Source organism: Ceratocystis lukuohia (genome assembly GCF_044167205.1).
Source record: "Ceratocystis lukuohia strain C4212 chromosome Unknown Supercontig1_pilon, whole genome shotgun sequence".
NCBI classification, from domain to species: Eukaryota; Fungi; Ascomycota; class Sordariomycetes; order Microascales; family Ceratocystidaceae; genus Ceratocystis; species Ceratocystis lukuohia.
Genome location: NW_027263520.1, coordinates 2,425,486 through 2,441,954, shown reverse-complemented (window position 1 = coordinate 2,441,954; position 16,469 = coordinate 2,425,486). Strand labels below are relative to the sequence as shown.

Below are 16,469 nucleotides of genomic sequence, written 5' to 3'. Positions count from 1 at the left end.
TTGGTGATGGCGATATACATAGAAGCGCTGGTGGCGCCCAAACGCGGAACACTAACAACTACTAGCCAGGAGCCAACAATGTTAGCCAAAACAATGCAGGGCGTTGCTGAGCACCTTTGACTTTCAACCAGGGGTTTAAATTAGGAAGTGAAGGTCGCTATGTAACTTACAACTTACATCATTAGGGTTGGACAAAGAAATGAATAAGGGTTAGTGACTGGCGACAGGCAATATAGTACCAACGAAAACGTGAACAATCAGCCAGCCTTCATAGCTCAGTTGGCAGAGCGCGACACTAGTAATGTCGAGGTCAGCGGTTCAAATCCGCTTGAAGGCAGCTTCATTTTTTACATTTTTCTGAGGCACTCTGTCTTCTTCTTCTATTTGGTCTATCCATCGATGCGGAGATAACTTGTTGGTCCGTTCTAGTCTAGGCCCGGTCCGGCCCGCTGTAGTTTTACAGGCGACTACTTGGAGGGAGCGACGCATAGCGTTCCCGAGCCGAGTCTGTCCGTGCACGCAGAATAAGAGGGCCTGAAAATTGTGAAAGCTTGGCCTCAGCTTTGGTCCGCCTTGGTTGTTTTATTGGTCTTTTGTGGCCTTATTTCTTTTGGTTTACGGGTCATCTATGGAGCTGAACTGAGATGAGCCGAGTCCTTGCTTTTCTTGGGCTTCACCTGCTTCTAGTTGGACGGTCCGTAGAAGACTCCGGCAGCATGCGGGCTAGTGATGAGGACGACGCATAGTCGCTATCATTGGCCTCACGGCTTGCCGGGTCTGTGTCCGAGTCTGAGGCCTTGTCCACGTGGCCGATCACAACGGGTGCACCGTGGTGAGTGGGCACGTCCAGTGGAGCTGTATTGTCGCCGTCAAAGATGTATGCAATGGTTTCCAGTGTGTGGCCGCGGGTCTCGGGGTAGGTAAAGTACACGGTGACCAGCATAGCCACGAGGAATACTACAAACACGATATAGTACTTCCAGCCCATGCTATCCAGGGCAACAGGATTGACAAAGGTGTTGAAGAAGACGCACAGCAGGGCCACTACGAAGGCTACTGAGAGTCCCATTGCACGTAGCGCATAGGGCCAGATTTCTACAGGGTAAGAAACGAGTAAAGGCGTGAGGGAGATGTCATAGCCGAAGAAGTATCTGTGGGTTGTTCAAGTCAGCGGATAGTGTCAGTAGAACAAAGAGAAGGGCAGGAGAGGTAATCGGATGAGAAGTAGCGTAACACACATGAAAAGAAACGGAATCACGGCCAGTCCGGTGGCCTTGTTCCCCGTTGAAGCAAAGCTTCCGGAAAGACCAGTTATGATGGAGTAGGAAACCAGCATGACGGAGCCCTAAGAAAGAGAGAAGGAAGGAGTTAGATTGAGATCAGACCTAGCCATTGAAATGTAGCCTTTTACCGGACAGGGAACTCACAGAAGCCAGGAAAAGCATTCGACGGCCAAGTCGATCTGAGTTGAATGCTGCTAGAGATGCCCAGAACAGATTCCACATCTGCAGACACGCTGAAATTAACGTCTGGTGTGTCACTGACGTAATTCCAACAGTCTCCAAAACCAATGAGAGATAATACGACACAACTCCATTGCCCACCCATTGTGTGAAGATTCCTAGTGTCACCGTGATCCACAACCGATGGCGGTTGCCCTTTGTCGCCCACAGGTCAGCCCACCTGGCACCACCGCTGGCTGCCTCGGCTCGAATTGTGGACTGGATTTCGCGCATCTCGAACGCTACAAGCGGCGAGTCTAGATTACCACCAGCGTGGTTTTTGGCCAGGATAGCGCGTGCCTCGTCATCACGGCCCTGGGCGACCAGCCATCGCGGTGATTCGTCAATCATGATGAATCCAGGCAGTGTGCATAAAGGTAGCAGGATTTGTAGAAGTGAGGGCGTCCGCCATGCCCATGAGGAGTCAACCAGGCGTGTGGCAAAGACGACCCAAGCGGCCACCATGGACCCGGAGTACCAGCCGCAGTTATACAGGGCTGAGACAATGCTGCGTTGCGTGGGATATGCATTCTCGGCAATCAAAAGCGGCACAGAAAGGAAGAAGCCGCTGGCAGTCCCGATGAACAGCCGCGCAATGACAAAGGCGACATGCGATTGGGCAAAGGTTTGTAACGCTGTGCCAATGGCCATGCTAGTATAGCCCACATACAGGCCAGGCTTGCGCCCATAGCGATTTGACACACGCGCTGCCGCGGGATACGCGATTACACAGCCTAATGAGTACATGGCATTGATTAGGCCCAACCACGAGCCGCGGGGATGGTCCATGAAGCGGTTCCATGACGGCAGTGCGATGATACCATTCATCAGCGAGCCGTCATAGCCATTAGCCGATGAGAAGAGCGCTAGCGAGCCAATGGCTAGATTGAGCCGCACAATATGCCATTGGCTGGTCCATTTGTCGGAGGGCAGGACGGAGGCGAGGTCGGCGCTGCCATTTTGCGCTGGTTCGGCAGCTGCAGAGCCAGTGGTCGGAGCAGCTTTCGGGTGTTTAGTGGCCATATTTCAAGAGGATGACTATAATAGAAGAGGGGAGTAGGACAGGAGTCAAGATGAGAGGACGGGAACTTGACCCTGATATATTTTCCCCTGCTGCTTAGTTCCTGGTTCTTTTCTCATGTACAGTTCAACGGCGACGTGATTAGGCCGCCTGGAGATCAGGGCCCTAGCGGAAAGATGACGAGCGAGCGTGGGTGAAGAGGCTTTTCTCTACGGAGGAGTCCTCTTGTTGTCTCTTGTCTCTTTGGCAGTGAAATATGGGATGTGCGATGTGCAATGTGAGGTTTGGGAGTGGTTCAAAGTGAGGCCAGGCCGTGCTTGAGGGTCTTGGGGTATGTTCTGGTCTCTTATGGCGATGTTAGGAGAAGCTCGTGTCTTTCATGATGCTATTCCTGTCTGCGTCTTATTGCTTCTTAGCCTCTGGCACTCAGACCTGCACTTTCTTCTCTTTTTCCTGTTGTCTCCTTTGGCCTTTGTCGTCTCGGCTGTTTGGTGCCAAGAAAAGAAGCGACAAGTTGGAGAAAACATGCAAACGTCTATCCACGGAGAAAGGCATCAGGTGTCGGCTGCTTTCAAACACCCCTAAGCAACGCTTTCATAGGGGTAGCCTAGCCCAGCAGGGCCCTGTAGGCTAGCCAGCACGAACAGCGTGTTAGCTAGCTATGTAGCTTCCGTATTGTATGTGCTTGTGTAGCCTTCACATAGTCTTGCTTGCTTATTCTGTTTGCCCGCTAATAAATGCCATTAATAGGATGCAAAATGAGACTTGGGGGACTTTGAGCGAAGTCTTTCTTTGTGTGCTATTCAATCTAAGCTAGGACCATTGAGAGAAATGCTTGTGCACTACGCTATAGCATCTTGTTATAGTGGTCCCTAGCCTATATTTGCTTGCTTGTATTATTTAACGTCTACCTACTAGTTTGTTTGTTTGTTCTATTTAACGTCTACCTTACTGTTATTTCGCAGAAATAGTCTACCTACTAGTTGTTCACAGCAATACCACGGCCTATAATACAGTGGTCCCCCACCTAGAGCCTCTCGCACACACAGGGCTGTGATTGGCTACCCCATGTAAGTCTCGGCTGCGCTGCTTAAGAGGACAAGTCAAAAGAGCAACAAAAAGGAAAGCAGATGTGCGACAACGACAGGATTCGAACCTGTGAGGGCGAACCCATATGATTTCTAGTCATACCCTTTAACCACTCAGGCACGTTGCCATCTCACGACCGGGAGTTTGCCCCATTATTAGCACCTATCGTATCTGTTGGCGGCCTGGCAGCTGGTGGCAGCCGTCAAACTAGTTGCTGCAAGGCTGAGTGCTAACCACATACTTTTGGGATCTACACCTGCTTAAAGTCTTCTGTCCCGTCACCATTTAGATTATCAAAGGGGATCACCCCCTCCTGCGCTAACCAATCGCCATCACCGTCTAATTTTATGCGCAATAGACAGTCTTGTTGACTTTTGACGCCCTTACAAGACACAAGAGAAACGGAACAGACGCTTCGGTCATCCCCCTCTCTCACTGCCATGGCTGACGAGTCTACTACGACCCGCAAACGGAGTCGCTCGCGCTCTCCGGCCGCCCCTCGCGACCGAGACCGAGACAACACGCGTGGCCGCCGCGACGGCGACAGCCACCCCCGCAAACCACGCTCCGGTGGCTTCGGCTGGAAAGACAAGAGTCGCAACTCGACTAGCTACGCCGACGAGCGGGGCGATCGTCGTGGCGGGCTTGAACGAGGCTACCGTAGCCGGCGATCGCCTTCCCCCCGGCGCCGTCGCGATGGCGACAATGACCGAAACCAGTTCCAGGGCAGCGCATCTTCGGGGCGCAGAGAGCGTGAGCGCGACAGCGGCCACAGCCGTGGTAGCAACCGAGACCGAGACCGAGACCGAGACCGCAGAGATAGAGATAGGGATGACAGACCTCCGCGACGTGACAAAAGTAAAAAAGCCGCTACACCAGCCGCTCCAACAAGCGGGGAGGAAATGATAATCGTACACGTCAACGACCGGCTAGGCACCAAGGCTGCGATTCCCTGCTTTGCGTCAGACCGTGTCAAGGAATTCAAGATTCTGGTCGCAGCGCGCATTGGTCGCGAGCCACACGAGATCCTGCTCAAGAGACAAGGCGAACGGCCGTTCAAAGATCAGCTGAGTCTGGAAGACTATGGCGTAAGCAATGGTGTACAGATTGATTTGGAAGTTGACACTGGTGATTAGAGTAGTGGAACAAATGAGGGAGACAAGGGGTGGCATGCATGCGACAGTAGCTGTTCAAGTTGTAGGCATAGCAACACTGGCAACGTCCTAAAGCTCTAGAATTGATAGGCCAAAAGTAATGAGACAGTCGAATAAGGGAGCTGCACGTGGACGTGTACACGAATTCTGGCCCTGCTTTAGCGCTAGCAATAGACTATCACCTACTTCATTCTAACCATTGCTTCTATTTATTTTCCTTCTCTCATACATACATCAATTCCAACCGCCAACCAACCAACAACTTCGCGATGACCACCAAAACACAGCAGCCTGGAATGAAGGCCTCTAGCGAGTATATCGTAACCTTGATCAACAATCCCCAATCAGACCCTGTCAATAAAATTGATCCACCAACGAGGCCGCCACCACTGCTCTTAACTGAGGACAAGATCTATTTGAATAAAATCAACTCTTGTAACCGCTCGCTATTTGAGAAGAATGTCCTCCGGCTACTCCTCCAGATCCCGTGCGGCTGCTACACAACATATGGCCAGCTAGCCGCGGTTCTCCATAGCTCCCCCCGAGCTGTTGGCAATGCATTAAGGCGCAATCCGTTCTCGCCACAGGTGCCGTGTCACCGGGTAGTGGCCACGCAGCGCACAATCGGCGGATTCAAGGGCCGCGTGGGCGAGGAAACGGACGAGGTGCGCGAGAAGCGTGCATTGTTAAAGCGGGAGGGAGTCAAATTTGATGGCCGCGGCCGCGTATTAGGGTCGCCTTTTGAGGGCTGGCGGCGGCCGAGGTAGGGGAGAAGAGAGAGTGAGAGCTGCTTATTGCTGCTTTCTATTGTTGCCTGTTTGTGCTTTTGCTTTTTTCTGTGCCCTTTGTTACTGGGCTTTTGGGTCTTTTAGGCCTTTCGCTAATGTGGCGATTCAGCTGACGAGCCGATACAACCATACCTGGCAATGGCATGCAATCCCCGTGTCCGCGAATAAGGCTATCTTTTGTTTGACTTGTTGTTTCCTTGACTAGTGCTGGAATGCAACTCAAGGAGCCCTCTAAAAGAAACTGTCGCTCTGTTGGCTCAACCAATGATGCAACAGAGAACTGCATATCATGCCAGTTGAAGCCCGCAATGGCTGGGGGGAATGGGGATTAGAAGGGACATCTTTTAAAATGAAATACTTCTGCTAGTCAGTCTCGTCTTTTGCTTGGTCGTCTTTTGATGGTTTTTTTGTCTTTCATTTGACAGAACTTTGCTTGAGAGATATCCCACTCTTGGTGCCTGTGCCTCTGCGGGATGTGTGTTGTGCGTCGGTATTTTGATTGACTATTGATCGGAGTCTTTTGTATACCTGGCGGTTTGTCCTTCTAGGAATATCTACACTATTACCTTCTTCCATATAAACTCGCCTGTTAGGCCTCTCTTGTTCATTGCATCTTCTCCGTTGCGCCTCGGTATCTGGGCTAATCGCCACTATGTTCACCAGCCCCATTTCACACACGGCTAGAACTGCCCGCTCGTCCATCCAGAGCTTTCCTCCATACAAAAGCAACCGCAGCCCGGCCTTCTTGGCTGACCTCACGGCCTATGATTCCTCGCCTAGCCATTCAAGTCATTCAGAGCTTCCACAGCCCACCTTCACCAGGCTTACAAGCTACACTGCCAAGCAGCCGGGCAAACGACGTCACATGCGTGCTGTACGCAGGCACCACAAACCGCTTTCTCTACGCGCGCATATAGTAGCGATATACATCGGCATCGTGACGGTCTTGCTAGTGCTTTTTGTGGTAGCTCAGCAGGTAAGCATTCATGATGATGCTACAGATGGGAAACCGGCGTATCAGGTCCGGAGCTTGGATTTAGCCGAACGAGCTCGGCGAAGGAGAACTCTGGAGAGCTCAGAGGAGAAGCATGAGAACCTTCTAGCTCTGGGGCGGCGGCAAATGCCCAACATAACTTCAAGTGTAGAGATCTCGAGGGATGATACCCAGGTGACAGCCCTAGAAGAAACAACAAGCTCCAAGATAGCTGAAACGCCAGCGTCGAGCGTGTCACTGGAAACAAATTATATAGACGCTTTCAGTGAAACTCGGATATTGTCGGCAAAAACCTCGGAAGTCTTGCCAGCAGCTTCAATAATGTCTATGGCAGTAACGCCAGAAGAAAGCGTTATCGTATTGGCTGCGACGGCGTCTAGCCCCTCATCATTCCATTCTGCGCAGAGTATTGCGAGCCAAATATCTGTACCGTCAGAGGAAGCCCCCCAGGTGACAGAAACACAAACACAAACGGCTGTAATCGACAAACTCACTAGTATTTATACTCTTGTATCGACCCTCGAGGCGTCTACAGCTCCTAGCCAGACAAAAGAGAGTGGGTTAGAGCCAAGCATAAAAGTCTTGCCAGTACCCTCACAGTACCATGTACTATCTGATGAACCGTCTCCTACGCGGCTGCCTGCATCAGAGAACTTCGCGACTCTTTCTGCGGCCATTCCTATCACTTCATCCTCTAAGGCCAACATACAAAACGAGGCCCCTCTCCCTATACCTACAGCATCTTCAACGGCCCCCAATGTCATGGTGGCCGTGGCTCTAACTGTTTCCAACACTCAGACTACAAAGTCATCATCGTTTCTTGTAGCTTCGGTGCCATCGGCTAATGCCCTGTCCGACATACACCCATCTTGGACTACAGATAGCTATACCGTGTTGGTTACACAAAACACACTAACAGACCTACCAACAATAGTCGAGGGGGCATCGTCAACAGGACATAGGACAGAATATCAGCCACAAGAATCAATCCAATCAGCAGGAGGCAGTAGGATAGTTTACGAAACCACTCTGCAAGCAGCCAGTCCTTCTCTTCATTCTGCCTCTGCTCAGGCTCCATCATCAGGCTTGGGATCGGCCTGGGCGTCAAATCCAGCTGTGGCTTATACGACACCGTCTGAAATTACACAGCAGGACTCCCTAACTCTAGTTTTAACGTCACAGGCACCAGCGCCCACCGCTTCGGATAGGAGTCAGTTCTTGGAGCAAGCCAACCCTGCCCAGTCTGCAGCTAGCCTCGGAATCAGCACACTTATAACTGTTCAGACGCCAGCATCTGCCGAAAAATCACAACCTCTCCTGCCCGTACCCAAGACAACGAGCCAAGAATCTAGCGCTTATCGAGCCCAGCCCGCGACTAAAACACCCGAATCCGTTATCAAAGAGGTTCTCACACAGCCTGAATCGCTAGTCACTAGTATCATGGTGTTCACTAGTCCAGGCTACATGACCATCTTTACCTCTACCGGAAACCCCATTACGAGTACATTCACCGGGGCCGACAACACTTTGCACACCACAACAACAACGCCCGAAGTCCTGGTAACTTCCAGTGTTTCTCCTACAGTTGTCACCCGAACTGCCGTGTTCACTCTTTTTCCCGAATCTACTGCAAGTTCGAATCATCGCTCCGGGCCTATTCCTGCGGATATGCCAGAATTCACCATCACCAAGATGCATAATTTCCTCGGTCATTTCCTAGCGCCATTACTTGCCACTGGCCTGTTGGTCTGCGCCATGACACTGGACCAGAACGCCAAGATGTACCAGCCCTTTGCCCTGCTTGCACGTCGCGAAGGGGCATGCGCGGAGGACTCTCTGACCCTCAAGTTTTACGGGTTGCATGCTGTGCTCACGCCATTCCGCCTGCTATGCAAAGGCCTGCCGCTGACGGCGTTGACGACACTTTTGATGTGGATCTCCTGGGTTCTCATTGCTGTTTCTGCCGAGGCAGTCCACTTGATTTCCGAAGCGCCTTGCAAAAGTGGCGACGCACTTTGTGCTGTCAAACTGTCATTTAGACCAGTCCCATCCCATGTTGTTATAGCACTCATGGTAATCATGCTGCTGTTACTCATAGGCCTTGTCGTTGTACTCTGGAAGTGGGATTCTGGCGTGTGTGCAAACCCATGGTCGATCGCCGGCATCGCGGCTTTGTTATCGCATTATATTACACGAGAGCCTCTCATCAGGCTGCCTAAAGTAACACACCAGAAAGAAATTGACGCGGTCTACAAAGGGAAGGAATATCAGCTAAACCTGTTTCAAGGACGTGGTGGATTGCTTGAGTACGGCATTGCCCCAGGCGAATCAACGGCAGCCCTGCGGCCGACTAACAACGATACAGATGACCCGCCTGCCCCAGTAGCCAAGTCAACCAAGAAGCCAAATTTTATAGATATGGTAAAGGACGCCGTCGCTAAAGACAAACGACAGCCGTTCTTTGCGCTATCAATCCGTGCGCGGTTGCTGTTCATCTTGTATCTTGTGTTGCTGGTAGCGTGGATTGGCTACTATACGCAACTAGAAGATGCCAAAGACAGAATGGTCATTTTTATGAACAGTGGCGAGTTTGGCCCCAAGTTTTTGCTCGCCATGTTTGGGGTAGTTGTAGCTGTGGCCTGGACGCACGTCTATCAAAGTAAGTTGATGTATTTGACAGCAAACTTTATCAAGTATACTTTCTGACCCTTGGCTCGCCAGGTATCGCCATTCTTGGCCCTTTTCTGGTTATTAAAGCAGCGCCACACCATGCCGAGACTTCGGTTCTTGTTACCCGCGCATCCAATGCTTATCTTGGGCTATGGGTAAGCATCAAGCGGAGACAGCCTCTCACCATGGTCGCAGCAACGCTCAGCAGTGTTGCTGACTTTCTGCCCTTGATTATGTGCAATATTCCCCAGAGATCGGGCTCCCCAATCATGCGTACCACTCATAATACTTGCTCAGCATTGGCATTAGCGATCCTAGTGTTCATGATTGCCATGCTACTGCTGTCTCTAATTGTCAAGTTGCCATATATGCCAGGAGACCCACGCACTATCGCTGGACTTGGCGTCTACATTGCGGATTCTAGATTGATATCAGAGATCAAGCAATGCCAGACTTCGATGGTGGACAGCAGGCAGCGAGAGGCCGAGATCAAGGAGTTAGGCATACGCTTTGTCATGGGTGATATGGTAGGTGTCTCCAAAGCTAGGCGGTACGGTGTTGAAGTGAGCACAGCTGTGCATCAAAGCAAGCACCAAGAACGAGACATGCAAAGCCCGGCATGACGAGGAGACCAGAGCCCATGCATTCTTATGTTTTCAAGTCTGAAGCGCCGTGGCTTCTATGCTATTGAGTAGAGTTTTTTTTTTTTTTTTTTTTTCGTAATGACAAGCTATAGACAAGTATCTCAACGACGGGCCATGATCAAATTACGGTGCAAAGTTTTCAAAAGAAGTTAATGGCATGCCTTCCTCCACAGCGATGTATTGTGCGTCCTGCCTTGCACGCACAAACAACGTAGGGGAAGGTACGTCCTTGCGCAAAGGCAGTTGCTATTACAGCTAGCCCACATCAAACTAATATGCTTCCAAAGCCCTAACTACCACTATCCTGCCGTAACAATAAGTTGAAGCCAAGGTCTCGCGTAGTATGCTTATCGGTCGGTAGATTCTCGGCTGAGTATACATGCCTTTCCATAAGCGGCAACCCTGAAGCGTGTTTCGCAAAGCCATAACCCTAAAGCCAGTTTGATAGAGTGCCATTGCAGCTTTGAGCTGAGCTTGAGCTTAAATGTTCATGCAAAGTGAGTGCCTCATGAGCTGCATAGGAGCGAGCCCCTTCAGAGCTCCAATCCTTTTTCAGGCCTTGACAGCTTAACTGAAACGCTTTTCTTTTGTTTTCGTCTCTTGTTTGATTGCTGTTGTTTGTTTTCCTCCTGATAGAATCTACGGAAGCTTAATGCCTGCATTGCAGCTACTACTACATTGTTTGTTCTATTTTATGGCCCATGACTTATTCTCCTCTTCTTACTCTCTATTTCTATTTATTTTCTTATTTCGTCGCCATCTCTCCTCGTCTCCATCCCCCTCACCAAGCAGATATTGTTCGGCAACTAACTAATCTTTTCATCATCCTTTCCCTTTTCCCCACTCCGTCTCCGATCTCTTCCGTCTCGACCCCGAAATGTCGCTCTTCTTCCGTGCTCGCCGTGGCCTTTCCAATTCCTGTCAGTGTCCACATCCAAGGCGCCACATGGCAGAAAATTGCCTACGCCCATCTGGTTGTCCGATGACGTCACATTCAATATACTCCAATTTCTCAGCCATAACATCAGCGATACCGGTGGCTGCCCTGCCGGTATCCGCTCCGTCAACGCTTGCACTCCCCTCGCAGCGCCGCTTCTTCCACGACTACTTCATCACCCATCTTCCTTCATCGTCTATGCATCCCGACTCACGATCTGGCCCAGGACATCGTCTCCCACGACATGCATCTACACCGCATAGCCCACAGGCTCAAGGCCAAACGCCGAATCCAGAGCCTGCTCCCGCCTTGCCACCGAACATTAGCAATCGTGACCTCACCGTGGTACGAATCCCCTTGCGTCGCGCAAAGCACCATTTCGGCCATGCAAACAGCCGTGGGACACGTCCGTACAATGAAGATACAAACACTGTTGGTACTGTCAGCATACCGGCCTTTGCCAAAAGAGGCCCTGTTAGTGTCCAGTTGAACACGCCTGAAGTCATGGGCGAAGCTACCAATGCCGACTCGGCATACGGCGATCCGCAAGTCTTTTATTTTGGCGTATTTGACGGCCACGGCGGGACACAGTGCTCCGACTTTCTACGAGACGAGCTGCACGGATACATTGAGGAGGCTGCAGTCACGCTCGGCTTGCAAAGTAGTCTTAAAAAGTCGCCAACAACTGGGTCTCGTGCCACTGCCGCTGCTTCTGCCATAGCTACCGGAACTGACGACAACGGTTTAATTGACCCCCCAGTTGATCCGCTTCCGCTATGCAAGGATTTAGTTCAAGAATATAAACAAGCCATTGGCGGCTACTTTCGCCGTTTTGTGCCGCGATATTTTGTCGACATGTACCAGGCAGAACCACCAATACAAACCACCATTGAATCAGTCTTAATGTATTCCTTTTTGCGGGCCGATCTCGATTTTGTCAAGGCCCAGGCACGCTTGCCTGAACATGACTCGGTGTCTCACGACCGTCCCCTCAACTCGGATGAATATCTAGGAGAGCCGAATCATGTTCCCCCGTCTGGCCACGGCATTGGCACTAACGTAAGATTCAAGGGTGGCTCAACAGCCTCAATTGCTATGGTCAGCACACCAACTCCAGCGCCCTTTTGGCACCCCAAAACCTCATCCACAATGGTAGTAGCGCACGTAGGCGACACCCGTGTACTGCTATGCGAAACACTCACAGGTCAGGCTCGCCCCGTAACCTCAGACCACCGCCCATCTATGCCTAGCGAGGAGCGCCGTTTACGACGCTATGCCCCTGCTACTAGTCTTGTGTCGGGCGACAGTTTTGGCGAGGAACGCATAGCTGGTCTGGCTAATTCACGAGCCTTTGGTGACGTGCAGAGCAAGCGCATTGGCGTCTCAGCGGAACCCGACATCACGCGCATCGAAATGGGCCCTGCCGAGTACTCGTTCTTAGTGCTTGTCAGCGACGGTGTCAGTGGAACACTAAGTGATCAGGAGATTGTTGATGTCGTCAAGGAGGCCAAGACACCCGAGCAGGGTGCTCAAGATATTGTAGATTATGCGACAGAGGTCTCGTCTAACGGCGATAACGCTACGTGTCTCGTAGTACGTTTAGGCGGCTGGGAGAGGCGGCAGGAGGGTGGCGTGGGCAGCTTTGGCACCAAGGAAATACGCGAGGTTCGGCGCAGCGAGGCAATGAACCCACGCATGAGGCGCCAATAGGATGGATAGATGGACAGTATAGCTAGCGCAGCGTACAGTTTGTCTATAGCTGACTAACAGACATGGCGATTAGACGGTGGTAGTTTTTTTGCAGGGCCCTTTTCTTTTCTTTGTACCTGGATACATTTTCTCATCGGCAGCGGATTCCCTCTCTTGGTTTCTTTCATTTATTTTGTCTTATCTATATCATATATCAACTTCCTAAGCAGACACTTGCTTTCTCTGTCTTTTGCTGTCTGTCTCCCATATCCCTTATTGTTTGGGTTGTCGATTGTTGCCTGTTATTTGCTTCTTACCTGTGATGTACGCATAGCACTATAATAGGTATTGTTCATTTGTGGCTTATGTCAGCAAACACCAGGCCCACAATTCACTCCAAGGACAGACGAACACCTTTTGCTGGGGGGCTTCTTCTGATGATGAACAAAATCGGCAGCTTCACACATCAATCACAGCAATCCCACTCGTCTATTTCTCCCTGCAATGTCTTCGCCAGAGGCAGAGCCCGAATCTTCCGATATGGCTTCCCTCATGGGCTTTGCCTCATTCGGTAACGCACCTCGTCCAGCGAAGCGCCCCCGCAACGACTTTACCGTTATTGATGGCGTGGCCTCGCAAGCTGCGCTCTTCATGCCAACTCATGGGACAAATGCAAATGCGATTGAGCTCGGACCCAGCTCTCGCCATGAAAGCGCTGGCATAGACCCAGCTATTGCCCCTGCCACTGGTGATGCTGCTCCACGGCCAAGCCAGCTCGAGGCACTGCCAGCTTCTCTTCCCGCGAGGCCGCCCCCTTCTGTTGCCGAACCAGGCTCTAGACCTAGCTTCGGCATGGCTGGTAGCTTGAATCAGCGCCAGGGCCAAGGTGCTCGTGGAAAAATAGACAGCAAACGACATGACAGTGACACAAGACATCAAGCCTTGCGAGGCGAGGGCCCATCACGTCAGAGGAATTCCCTTTGGTACATCGACTACTATGATCCCATGTCAAATGAGAACCCTTGGGAAGAGCTGGAGAAGAGAAAGGGCTTAGAACCCTTAGGTGTATGGCTCCCACGAGGCCATGCACGGCAACAACCTCGGGAAGCAGAGCGAACAGATAGAAAGGAGGGTGATTTGAAGCTTGAGAAGCAAACAGAACAGGAGGAATGAGATCGGCAGCATTAGGGACCTGTGGATAGTCCAAAGCGCAAGCTAAGCCTGTCTTGAACTACTACCAGCTACGCGCTTTTTTTTTTGGGCTTTCTCCATGAACTCGGCCTCTTGAACAAAGAAATAGGAAAACCAGAACATAGCCCATCTAAAAGCTGTTCCTCAAACATAACACGCGATTTCCAAGGACCGCAGTCACAAAAGCTCACGAGCCCTCGCTTCTGCTCACTCTGCAGCAAGGACGAGCGTCACCGCACACCGATGGCAAGACAAGACGCAGGCAGCTAATCAGGACGAGGCACGTCTCAATGCAGGTTTCTTAGTCACATATGGCTTGCCATGCATGCGCGAATGCGTGAGCGTATGCAGGCCAGTTACAGCCTGTCTGTACAGTTTGGCCTTGGTTGCACAGCATGTCTACTCAGACACTTTGTGAGGACATTTGATCTCAGACGGCGCTGGCCCTTTGTGGTCTTTGGAGCTCTTGCGGCCTTGTTTCTAGATTTCCTCCCTAGAGTGATAGGCTCTTAAGGCACTACTTTGGCCTAGGCTCTGAATCGTGGATGCCTGGTTTATATTATCTATTCTATGCTTAGTGTGTATCCAGGTTCCTCTTCATTTCTATGTACAGAATCCATCTACCGCTGCCTACTAAGAGCTCTGAGCTCACTCTTTGTATCATAACTGCCTATACTCTTGCCGTGCCAATCCCCTTCTATTCCGTTTCTGCAAAGCAGTACTGAGACCGAGCCATAGCATATTCCCTCCCGTGCTTCCTCTGCGCTTTGCTCTTGAGCGATCTATACACCATGCATAATGAATATATTAGTTACAAAGTCACCAGCCAACAATGGTTGTGCGCTGGAGAGGGAGGGGAGGGGGAGGGGTGGGGTTGCGGGTTCCACATACTGTAGCTTCTGCTGCGTCCACTCTAGATCCTGCTGCACTTCTTGTGCATCGCGCAGACCCTCAGTGTATCTCTCACGAAATCGTGCCAACCGGCCTGCAGCCTGTTGTTGCATATCAGCAAGCTGGCGGTGCTTGCCGTTGAGCTTACCAGAGCTATAAAACAAAGGAAAAGAGTGTTAGTTAGGGCAAGAGATACGGGGACGAAAGGGCTTAAGACTAGACTATGAGATAGGAAGCTATAGGATAGTCAAGTCCTGAATAGTGCTAGCTTACGTTCTGGCCTGTGTCGCTATGCCTTGGTCAAGCGGAGCGGGGTCAATAAGACCTGAAGCTCGCTCGCTCATGTATTCCGGAAAGTCGGCATTACGTGCGGACATACCAGTGTTGCTGTTGCCACTGCCGCTGCGTCGGCTACCGTATGTATAGTTGCTGGAGCCATATAGCTCGGGCTTATAGCTGCTGCTGCTGCTGCTATCATACCGGTCGGGCGTGTGGCCACTGCTACCATACCTGCCAGAGGCATACTTCCCTGAGCCGTACAAGTCAGAGCTAAACCGGCTAGACGATGTCCCAAAGCTAGGGCTTGTGTACGAGGTGCCGCCCGAGGTCGTAGAGTATACATCTTCCTCTTCTTCGGAGGGACTAGTGTAGTACGCCTGGCCAGGGTAGGGCTCATACTGCAAATGTGAGGCCTTAGATGGACTGGAAATCGGCAGTGAGTAGCCGGAGGGGTAGTAATGGGCAGCCATAGCCAATAGGGGGTTGAAGCACGCGAGGAGGAAGACCTGAAGAAGAATCTGAAATGATATGTGTGAGATAGGGATGGGGATGGAGAAAGACAAACGAGCAGGAACGGCAGTCTTAAGGTCTTTATATCCTGTTGAGGCCTAGTTGTTCTGCTAGCCCATGGCTCTCTCGGCGTATAAGCATTGATCCTCCACCTCCACTGCTATGAGAGGATAACCGATATCAAACAAGGCGTCGAGTCACGCCGGCCCTAGTCACTAGTAGCTAGCCATGTATGGGAGGAAAGAGAGGACTAAAGGATAAAGCCAGTAGAAAGGCGCATAAGATAGGAAATGGGAGATACGACAGACCCAATCCCAACACAGCCTAGAGGGGGACCTAACGGAGCAAGTCCCTGACCAAAGATACATGCTCTCTGAACAAATAAGAAGGCATTTGATAGAAGCGGGAGTTAAGGAGGACACCGCACTTAACGCCTCAAGCAAATCACAGGAAGCCTGTTTAGAAAGAAATTAGGAGCGCACAGTCGCACAAGAACATGGAAACAAAAAGGCAGCGGCATTCTACTAGCCAAGCACAGCCTCTCTCTTTCTGGGCTACCCTGTACAAACGGATGTTTCCTCTGGCAGTCACAAATCAGGTCTTTTGGCTGGCTTGTCGATGGGTCATTCCGGCGTGGACTTGGACCACAGAAGCACTGTGCTAATAGAATGTATAGACTGTGGTACCTTGGTATAAGTATTATAAGCGACTTCCGCTTTACGTATGTGGTGTTACACAAGGATTCTATCAATAGGGTTTGCAACTTCAAACATACAACCAGCGCCTATCCACGCCCCATGGTTCCCACACATGTAGACAACACTCCCCTGGCTCTTTTCCTGCTTTCACCAATTACTGCACAAATCATAGCTCTTGTTATATAACAGCCTCTCATAGCGGCCCATTGCGTCCTACAACCGGGGTCATAGTGTGCATTACACGGGCTCAGTCACGAACAAGCCAGTGCATGCTTTCTGAGACGAGAGACGGAGACAAAAAGGGGAAAGAAGCAAACAGGGCGTTTTCTTTTGTTTTCTCTATTCATCCAGTTGCCACTGCGTGAGGAGAGGAGTCCGCGGCGTCTTTTCTACAAAGAGCAAGAGCGGGGCA

At 51.0% G+C, this 16,469-nt stretch overlaps 7 protein-coding genes across 7 annotated transcripts; 5 read left to right on the top strand and 2 right to left on the bottom strand.

Annotated features, from left to right (window-relative positions):
- Positions 1-673: 673 nt before the first annotated feature.
- HOO65_010612 (Lactose permease) lies at positions 674-2,525 on the bottom strand (the record flags this gene model as incomplete). The annotated part of the gene is made up of 2 exons (XM_071005645.1): positions 674-1,151; positions 1,546-2,525. 2 exons carry the CDS (start codon positions 2,523-2,525, stop codon positions 674-676), a joined length of 1,458 nt encoding a protein of 485 aa, XP_070862434.1.
- A 1,527-nt stretch (positions 2,526-4,052) lies between these two features.
- Positions 4,053-4,748, top strand: HOO65_010611 (Ubiquitin-like modifier HUB1; the record flags this gene model as incomplete). The annotated part of the gene is made up of 1 exon (XM_070999764.1): positions 4,053-4,748. One exon carries the CDS (start codon positions 4,053-4,055, stop codon positions 4,746-4,748), a length of 696 nt encoding a protein of 231 aa, XP_070862433.1.
- A 287-nt stretch (positions 4,749-5,035) lies between these two features.
- Positions 5,036-5,533, top strand: HOO65_010610 (Methylated-DNA--protein-cysteine methyltransferase; the record flags this gene model as incomplete). Its single annotated transcript, XM_070999763.1, has 1 exon — positions 5,036-5,533. The coding sequence occupies one exon, from the start codon at positions 5,036-5,038 to the stop codon at positions 5,531-5,533; it is 498 nt and encodes a 165-aa protein (XP_070862432.1).
- A 673-nt stretch (positions 5,534-6,206) lies between these two features.
- HOO65_010609 (A-agglutinin anchorage subunit) lies at positions 6,207-9,841 on the top strand (the record flags this gene model as incomplete). Its single annotated transcript, XM_071005315.1, has 2 exons — positions 6,207-9,207; positions 9,270-9,841. 2 exons carry the CDS (start codon positions 6,207-6,209, stop codon positions 9,839-9,841), a joined length of 3,573 nt encoding a protein of 1,190 aa, XP_070862431.1.
- An 898-nt stretch (positions 9,842-10,739) lies between these two features.
- HOO65_010608 (Protein phosphatase 2C -like protein 4) lies at positions 10,740-12,509 on the top strand (the record flags this gene model as incomplete). Its single annotated transcript, XM_071005678.1, has 2 exons — positions 10,740-10,782; positions 10,879-12,509. The coding sequence occupies 2 exons, from the start codon at positions 10,740-10,742 to the stop codon at positions 12,507-12,509; spliced, it is 1,674 nt and encodes a 557-aa protein (XP_070862430.1).
- Positions 12,510-12,992: 483 nt separating this feature from the next.
- On the top strand, positions 12,993-13,661 carry HOO65_010607 (uncharacterized protein; the record flags this gene model as incomplete). The annotated part of the gene is made up of 1 exon (XM_070999762.1): positions 12,993-13,661. The coding sequence occupies one exon, from the start codon at positions 12,993-12,995 to the stop codon at positions 13,659-13,661; it is 669 nt and encodes a 222-aa protein (XP_070862429.1).
- Positions 13,662-14,376: 715 nt separating this feature from the next.
- On the bottom strand, positions 14,377-15,319 carry HOO65_010606 (uncharacterized protein; the record flags this gene model as incomplete). Its single annotated transcript, XM_071006057.1, has 3 exons — positions 14,377-14,461; positions 14,571-14,723; positions 14,844-15,319. 3 exons carry the CDS (start codon positions 15,317-15,319, stop codon positions 14,377-14,379), a joined length of 714 nt encoding a protein of 237 aa, XP_070862428.1.
- Positions 15,320-16,469: the final 1,150 nt, after the last annotated feature.